General features: G+C 29.9%; 1 protein-coding gene across 1 annotated transcript; it reads right to left on the bottom strand.

Annotated features, from left to right (window-relative positions):
• Positions 1-2,274: 2,274 nt before the first annotated feature.
• On the bottom strand, positions 2,275-4,962 carry LOC107851952 (exocyst complex component EXO70H1). Its single transcript, XM_016697002.2, has 2 exons — positions 2,841-4,962; positions 2,275-2,666 (listed from the first exon to the last, which is right to left on the bottom strand). The coding sequence occupies exon 1, from the start codon at positions 4,815-4,817 to the stop codon at positions 2,895-2,897; it is 1,923 nt and encodes a 640-aa protein (XP_016552488.2). The 5' UTR covers positions 4,818-4,962; the 3' UTR covers positions 2,275-2,666; positions 2,841-2,894.
• Positions 4,963-10,021: the final 5,059 nt, after the last annotated feature.

The raw sequence follows: 10,021 nt of genomic DNA, 5'->3' as shown, positions 1-10,021 counted from the left end.
AATAATAATAATAATAATAATAATAATAATAATAATAATAATAAGCTGAAAAGTCGATTTATCACAATAGTTCTTAATTTAATCAAGTCATAACTTTTCACAATAAGCAAGAAATGTCATTAATAAATGGAGATGAACAGTTGCGACTTTTTGCCTAGCACATTCAAGTTCAATCCTTTATAAATAGGTCCCTCCTTACCCAATCGTTCATTCTACTACACTTTATTTATTACTTGCTCTTGTTACACCTTCAATTACTTTCTCTTCAAGGACTTGATAGTTTTTTCCGATCTCTGGTAAGTTTTTTTCTTGATTTTTGTGTAAATATACGTTGTATTACATTCAAATTCTTTCTTTTCTTTACTTTTGCTTTTAAGTGTGTGTTTTGTCAACTTATGTACTTTCTAGATATGACTGATCCAGTGTAGGATGTCGCTATTTTACGAGATGCCATTTGTGAACTGCAGAAGGAGGTTCATGACCTGCAGTAGGAGTTAGTTGTCGTCAGAGTAAGGATGTTGCGGAAGATTCGCAGGCTGAAGAGGGCGCTACTGCTGCCGGTTAAAGATTGGTCGGCTGACAATACAAATAATAATGATAATGATGATAATAATAATTAAACTTTTTTTTTTCTTTTACCTATGTATTTTTATTTTTTTTTAATAAAAAATTATGTTTGATGTATTTGACGTTTTAATTCTTATTTAATTTTCATGTTGTCTATTTTTTTCTCAACGAATGACATGTCTACAATTAAGGAATAATTTGAATCAAGTATCAATAGCAAGAGATCAACATATGAGTTGAGTTATCTATTGGGTTTGTGACAGAAGCTGGATTTTGTTGTTCGAAACAGATTATTCATCTGTTGCAACATAATAATTATCTGTTGTAACATATAAATATTCTTTTGCAACATATATATATTCTGTTGCAACAGATTACTTGTCTGTCGAAACAGATAACTAATCTGGTGCAATAGATCATTTATCTGTTGAAACATATTACTAATTTGGTGCAACATATTATTAATCTATTGCAACAGAATACCCATCTATTCGATTCATATTATGGGCACCTAGAACCATAAACATAAATCCAACATGGGTCTATTGTTGCAACAGATCATTTATCTGGTGCCACAAATAATGGATCTTTTTAAACAGATTGCTCTTATGTTGCATTGATGTTCGCGTGTTAGCTATTGTTGAAAAAACCGCACACTAGCAGTTACCCAAATGACAAATTCAACTAAAAAGCATAATTTGACTTACCAAAGTCTCCTCTCAAATAAATACCAATGTTGAAAGTGATGTACGAAATAAAATGTGACATAAGAAATTGATCAAAAAACAACAGTTGCGATAACAACAACAACAACAATGGTCAACAAGAAGAATATGAAGATGATAATGAAGTATAAGATGATGATAATGAATCAGAAGATGGTGAATAAAGCAGCAGTAACAATGAACAACAAATATCGCGAAGAGAGAGAAAATAACAACGTATGAGGAGAGAGAAAAATATATCTTTTTTCCCTTCGTTTTTTGTTATATTGACTAACATTTGGATCAAAGTATAAATTTAAAAACTTGTGGGTTATTTTAAAATTTTCTAAACTTTTTAATCCATAATTATGTAATTGTCACCTTCACTCAATTATTAAGACTTGTGTCACCTACACCTCATTTTAAAACTTTTTTGTCACCTGTAGCCCAAAGCCCCTAGTTACCGTTCTTTTGTTTTCGGGATGTTTTATCATGTTTTCTATATAATTTACCAAAATCCATTCACTTTAGTTTTTTTTTTTTTTTTAATATGCTTTGTCTTAAGTCGAGAATTGACCATAAACTACTACCTCCGTTTCATATAAGTTGGTCTTATTGACTTGGCACACCCATTAAAAAAATATTAATTAGGGGTTTATTTTATCAAATTAACCTTATTAATTATACTTTAAAAATATAAATTTGAGTAAATACATTTTGTTTAGTCATTTAATGTAAAAAATAGTATTGAAAAAACATAATAAAATCATCTTATTTTCATCAAATGAACAACTAAATTAAAATAAATATTTTTTAAAAAAGGTCAACTAAAACGAAAGGAGGAAGTACTTCTTTATCCTTCAAAATACTTCCTCCGACTCATTTTATCCGTCCCAAATTGGGATGACACAACTATTAAGAAAACAGTGATTGATAATGTAACTTTACTATTTTGTTCCTCTTAATTGTGTCTTGTTGTTAGTTTTAATATTGATAGATGACTAATACCAAATAACCATTTATATTCTTAATGGTGTACTCTTAATGATACTCATCTTTGCAACATTTTTCAAGAATGTTAATAATAAGGAGTAATTAATTACATTAAGGGTATAATGAAAAAAAAATCATCTTGTCTTGATAAGTAAAAAAGGACAAGTAAAATGAGACAATAAATTAAAAAATTTGGGATGAGTAAAATTGGATGGAGAAAGTAGGAATAAAGCATAGTACCCTCTCTTAAAGATCTACTTGTAAGAATAATCAAACAGTAGGGACCATTTGAATTTAACTCCATTCATTCGTATTTAACTCCTTTTATTATTGAAGCTGGAGTGGTGTGACCTTTTCCCAATTTCTGTTGGAATTCGTTAACTCCATGTCCAATGCTCACTACTTCAATAAAATCAAAAATAAAAATTAAAAAAACATCCAAATATATAGAAGACAAAACTATATGCACCAAATATTTTTTTTAAAACTATATGCAACAAGTATTTTTTTTTTTAAGGAAATTAAAATAAAAGAATCTGATTCCACAAAATTCTACAATAACAAAAACATACGTACTAATTAATAACAAATATGTTGCTATTGCTTATAGACAATATCTTCCGTTAATTCCTAACGATCGTGTGACGGAGATGATGATGTTGAAGTTAACGATGATGGCAAAGATGAGTTATACGACGTCGTTCCATGCTCCGAAAATCCAGCACCATAAAATAAATGCGACAAGTAATTTTGCAAATCATCAGGGGCAAATCTGACAACTGACTTAGCTCCACCACTTCTCATTGATTCCCTATACTTTTTGTAAAATATCCGATAACCCGAAATAATCTTTTTAGCCAATGATATCTTAACTTCATCTCGTAATTTCGGGTCGGGTATAGCCCATGAACTTTGCATTCGGTATGCTTCTTCAAAACCCGAATTGAATTTGATAAACCATTCTCTTGCTTCCGGCAAAGACATCTCCACCATTGAATTTCCTTGTAATGACGTCAGCACTTTGTTCCATCCCATCCTCTCGTAATTTGACATGCACTGTTTGATCTTTGTTATATGCTTTGATAACCAATCGGAACCAAGTAGAAGCTTCAGGTTCGATTTGTTTACCTTCAATACGACGTAGTTTAAGTTGTTCGCTAAGAACAAATACGATAACGAAACTTCCTTATAATGCTGAGCTTTGCCGTCAAGTTTACAGAGGAGGATGAGAATTAGCCATGCAAGCCGGAGGGAAATTGCGGAGGATGGTGAGTCATCATCTGCCCGAGATGGACTTACAAAGTATGATTCTGGCAACGGAAATTGTGCGGAAAGAGGATAATCAACGATGATTTCAGCGAACGCATCGCTGTAATCGGAGAGAAAAACAAGGTAATTCATGACGTAGCGAGTTAGAGGATGGACGCCACCTCCTGCCGTTGCTTTTGATGAGTCTTTCTGAATTGCTGATTCGAATTCCAAAAGCATATGGCGGGAAGCGTCGCCCAGTTTCAACAGGGACGATACTGCCTGAGATTTAACCATCGCCAATGAACTGGAAGTGAAAATGAAGTCGATTTCATCCCACAGCTCGGAGATTGAGTTGTATAGATCGAGGACAGTGAACATTTTTTCCAAAGATAATTGCTTATACTTTGCTACCATTTCTGGAAATGCAAAGAGAGTGACAGCGCCTTCTTTTGCAATTTCTGAAAAACAAGTTTCTCTGATTGTGTCCGAAGCCGAAAACACATGATCACAGAGAATTTTTTCTCCGTGGAGCAGAGTACTCACTGCTATTTTCACAGCATTTAACCAGGTTTTTGTTTTCTTCTCCAGCATTTCCCAATCCATTTTCTGAATTTGTGAAGAGGTTAACTTTTGGACACCTAAATAATACAAGGTCTCATCGATCACTGATTTTCGATTAAGGGTGTAAATCTTAACGCACTCTTTTCCATAACCAGCCCCAATCATACAATCTGCTATGGCTTTTAAGTTCGCCATAACAAGTTCAGAAACCCTCTCAATCTCAGATGCTCGAGTTGAAACCTCGTCGTTGGTTGTCTCATTAATTTCATCATCATGATCCTCGTCATCAGAAACACTGGATCGTGTTGATCGTCTGGAGGATCGAGTTGACAGAGTTTCAGAGTCTAGGAAATAACGATTTCCAGATAAGATAGTGTACATTTCTTTCTGAAGTCTCGTCATAGCAATTTGCATGAGATTCTGAGCATGGACTAGAAGTTCGGAGCTAGAACTTTCTTTGATGACGAAATGCATAGCATGTTGCAAGTTGTTCACAGCATCAAGAAATTTTTGTGCTTCTTCGCGAAAATCTCTGAATAGATTAGCGACTCTATTGAAAGAAGTAGAAGAGGATGTATCAAGATCCCATTTTTTAATGGTTGCTCCAGCATCGTTAATAGTGTCCTCCATCAAAGATTGAGAAAAAGTACTTGTATGATGCGAAGGCGAATTGGAAGTAGAAGTAGTAGAAGAATGTAAAGGTGAACTAGGCCGCGATGAAGAGAAATAGCCAGTTCTCATTGTTTATTTTGTAATCAAAGATTTCAAGTTTTCTTTAGAAGAGACAATTGATCAAGTTGTTTTTTTTTTCTTTTTTGGAGAAGAAAATGTTAGCTTAATGGGGATTTTAGTTTTTCATGAGAGGGATATTTATAGAAGGGCGGTAGAGAGGGCTAATATAATAGGGCACGGAAATGGTTGAAAAAAAAGGAAGTGACGCGGTGCTTGTTGACCGTAAGGCTTTTTGTTTGTGGATTTATTCGACTGTAGATAACCAAAATAGCTTTTTTATATGAAGATCACAACGCTCTTTCAACTGCATCATTTGATATTAAGGTGGTTTGTTAAATTAGACGTTTGCTTTGACTCACTTTCGAAAAATTAGCTAAATAAGGATTGTGTTATAAAGAGTTTAAGAATCTCGTTCCGATTCGTTGTGAGTTTTTTTTTGTTATATTTAAACCTTTATATCAAAAATTGAATATTTTTTATTAAGTTTTATTGTCCGATTAGAATCGCCTAACATTCAAAAACCATGAGTATATTCACAACCCCACACGATTCGAAGGTACCATATTGGATCCAACGGGTCTGCCTCTTATGTTAAGTTAAACGTTGTGTCTAACTTGCAACATCAAAAATAGCTTAACACGGAAGAATTACCCAAGTTTTCGAATAAAAACCTAGAAATCTCATCCCAGTCCAACTTACCATCAATGGTGTTACTAAAATTTATCACACATTTTACTGTAAAAATTTTTCAAAACATTTTCTTATTTACTTTAACATATTAATCATTCTCTTTTATCAGGTCATTATGTAGTTGATGAAGATCTTTAGTCGACACATTCTTTTCTATCTTTTCTCATTACCTGATAAGAATTATTTAATTAGTCCAATACTGTCATTTTCATTTTAAAATATAATTTAATTTTAACTTTTTGTTTCACTTTTGATCACATATTTTTATAGTTACAGAAAATTTCACGATATGCCTCAAACTTCCATGCACCCACTTATCAAGTTAAAAGATGCAAATGTAACAAAGGGTAATTTAGTTGAATTTTTCTTTTCTTCTAAGAACAAATAAAATATTTTTTTTTAGTGATGTGCCAAAAAGCGAAACTTCTACTAAATACCATGACTAGGAGGAAATACATTTATACGTAAATAAGAAAAGACCGGCCGGCCGGTTACTTTCGATGAAATCACTGTTTGACATGGAGTAACAAACTATGAACATCTTGTGAACAAATCTATTCAATGGATTTGTCTCATTTGTGAAAAAAATTGTAGAAGCTTTTTATGCAATTTTCTTGGTACGGTGCTCGTTATTCAGGTTGAAGCAACACTAAATTAGATCCAGGTAGGATAAGACTCATTCGAGGATAACACTCTTATATTACTAAGAATTTTTTCGTATTCAAGATTTAAAATCGAAACTTTAATTAAGAAAAGAGAAGTCTCATCCACTATACCGCATTTTTAATTGTAAAATAGAGACTACTGCCCGATTCCTATCCCTTTTAAAAGAATTGTCGTTCAAACAATAATTTTATTATGATTAGCAATCACAATTTGGTTGTTTATTTATGTTATCAGATTAATATATACAATAGCTTACGTAAAAATAGAGAAAATAGTCTAAAACCCTTTCAACCTTTATCTGAAATCTCAACTACACACCCAAACATCATGGGGTTCTATCACCTTCTGAACATTTTAAAAATAAAATTATTTGCTCTCCACACGCAGAGATGGTAAAGTGAGTGCATTTTACTCTCTTTGAGAGAGTGGACAAGAAAATTGTATATTAAAATTTTATTTTTAATATTTCTTTACATAAATATAGATAATTTTAATTATTAATTTTCTTTATTCAATTTCTTTCTTCTTCTCCTTTCTCACAAAACAAAAACCTTCAAGAACTCATCAATGAACCAAGGGACCAAGACTAATCTCTCATCTTCCTCATCTTCAATGAATCTCTTTCTATGTTCCACTTTCATAGATGTGCAGGGCACATCAAAACTCACACAAAATACTACTAAAAAAATAGAAAAAACCGATCACAAATTGTGGTCAGAAAAAACCGACCACAGGTGGTTGCTTTTTTTATTTTAAAATATCAAAATAATTATTTTAATAATTTTTATATTAATTATTATTTCTTTTACAAATAAAAATTAAAAAAATAACAAAATCGACCACTTATGGTCGGTTTTCTTTATAAAAAATAATTAAAAAATAAATTAAAAAACTGACCACAAGTGGTCGATTTTAAAAAAAAATTAATTAATTTTTTAAAAAAACCGTCCACTAGTGGTCGGTTTTTCATTATATAAAAAAAAAGAAAATATTTTTAAAAAACCTACCACTTGTGGTCGGATTTTAATTAAAATAAAAAGAAAATAATTTTTAAATACCGTCCACTTGTGGTCGATTTTTTAATTAAAATATTTTTTTTAAAAAAAACCGACCACTTGTGGTCAATTTTTGAACTAAAAATATAAAAAAGTAAATAATTTTTAGAAACCAATAATTATATATATGTAATCAAATATATATATTATTTTTATTAAAAAATAATTATATATATAATCTAATATATATATATATATACATATATATATATATATATATATATATAATTTTTTGAAATTACACGGATCACACGTAGTCGATAACCAATATAACAATAATAATAAAAATCAATCAATCTAAAATTTTGTGAAAAAATTACACTAAAAAATATATCAAATAAAATAAACAAACTACCTTAAACATAATCTTTATCTTTTACTTATGTTTCAATATATAAAATTAATATTTTCCTTTGTATATACGTTAAATGACGTTAAACATGCATAATCTTTGTGTACTGAATATGTGTATATATAAATCATTCTGTTGAGATAATGATATTATATTACTATTGCAGTCATAATAATGTAATATGTAACCGATAATTCATCAGAATATAATGAATGTGTTTTATTATGAGGTACTATACTTGTGGATGTGATATATATAGTACGCATTCAAGAGTTCATATATATAAATATCTTTATACACACACACACACACACACACATATATATATATATATATATCATGTAGTGATCGATTGATGAACGATATAGTCTAAACCTAGAATAGAATATAATTAAGCTAATTAAATATAATTAATCGATCACTCATCAGAGTATGTATATGAAACACGTCGCATTATATTATTGGATAATATACTCATGTACGTATGTGATATATATAGTACGTATTTAGAACTTGATATAGTCGATAGTGTGTATATATGTGTGTATGTATAGGTATATATATAGTATATACATATTATATAGTGAAGGTATATTAATGACATAAGATAATCTAATCGATAATTCATCTGAGTATATGTAAAATACGTTGTATATTATTCTGAGGTAGTTAAATCGTGTATGTGATGTTTATAGTACGTATTTGAAAGTTGATAGACAACTGAATATATTTATATATACGTGTATCTCGTGTAGTGACATGTAGTAATCGAAAGTTAGATAACTGAATCTATATATCAAAATAGTTTGAATGGTACATTGATATATATCATACTATTGAGGAAATAGATATACTATTTTGGGTCAATGTAGACCCGCATATGTTGTTAAAGTTGTAATAATGTAAGACTAGTATTACAATATATATATATATATATATATATATATATATATGTGTGTGTGTGTGTGTGTGTGTGTGTATAGTATCGTATTTAAAAGCTAGTTAACCAAAAATTTATCATAATTTGCAAAATTCATTGATATTATTATACGATTGAGGAAATATACTACTCGTATTAATGTGATGATAAAATAACTACTTATCTGATTTAAATGTATATGAATTGTATTAAATTAATTGGATTTTATCCGGGTCCCATACACAGTGTATCTACTGTGTATTTATATATATACGAATTGTATTAAATTAAAGATGTTGTTATAAATATTATAGAATTTATTAATATTTTAATTTGTTAAAAATAATTTTAGTTATTAACTTATTTTGTAATTTATTAATTATAATTTATTAAATTTTAATTTCAAAAATATTTTTTTTAATTATTATGGTTGGTTTTCAAAAACATTTCCAGAAAACCGACCACATGCAAAAATAATTCTAGAAAATCGACCACACCGACCACATGTAATAATTCTTTAATTCAAAAATAATTCTAGAAAACCGACCACACCGACCACATGTGGTCGATTTTTGTAATAATTAAAAAAATATATATAATTTTTTAACCCGACCTGTACTACATATTAAAACACAAAACAAACCCAAAATCCCGTCCAAAACAGCAACAACTACTGCAAAACCCTCCAATCTCACACTTTAATGTTAAACACACACACAACACACACTTAAACGGATCCAGCGATGGAGCTCGACTATCTTCTTCGGCGAATCCAACTTGTGAGTTAGTTAGATTTTTGATTTATTAGTTAGATTTTTTTTTAACTAATTTTGAATTTTTTTTGTAATTTGTTAGATTTTAGCTAATGTTTTTTTGAATTTGAAGTTTAATTAGCAAAGCTACCTTTCTGTTGAGGTTAATTTCATCATTTGCCTCTTTGATTATTTGATTTTTGTGTAAATTGAATTCTAGGGTTTAAGATTTCGTTTTACTGAGTTAGATTTTAGCTAAAGTTTACGAATTTGAGTTCGAATTACATAAATTTTGGTTAGTCTTGACATTTATTTCTCTATTTTGCTCGTTAATCTTGACATTAAATCTTGGGGTTTTCTTGTTTATGCTATTAGTAATTGTTGAGATCTCTTATTTGGCCGAATTGTGTTAAAAGATTGAATCTTTAAGAAAAGATTGAGCAAGACCTTAGCTCAATTTTACCAAATTCATTGTCGTTTTTACAATTTCTTTTTGATTTTTTTTAGGGAGAAATCCTATTCCTATTCCTTTACTAAATTCTTGTAATTATTTAAGCGAAAGATATTCTTTGTAATAATTTTTCTATTTAACAGATTTCGAATTCGATAAAAGGATTGCTTTGCTATTTTTTGGGTGACCGCTTATCTCTTTCACTTTAATTTACGTCAAGCAAAGGTAAGTTGATTTCTCTCTATTTTCTTATAATGAAGTCTTATTATTGTTCATATTGAAGTCTAGTGAAGCCGTGCGTGGCCTTGTTTGATTCACTAGCATTGCT

This window comes from Capsicum annuum, chromosome 11, assembly GCF_002878395.1.
Source record: "Capsicum annuum cultivar UCD-10X-F1 chromosome 11, UCD10Xv1.1, whole genome shotgun sequence".
NCBI lineage: Eukaryota > Viridiplantae > Streptophyta > Magnoliopsida > Solanales > Solanaceae > Capsicum > Capsicum annuum.
The sequence above is the reverse complement of the archived record's forward strand: the minus strand, read 5'-3'. Positions and strand labels throughout refer to the sequence as shown.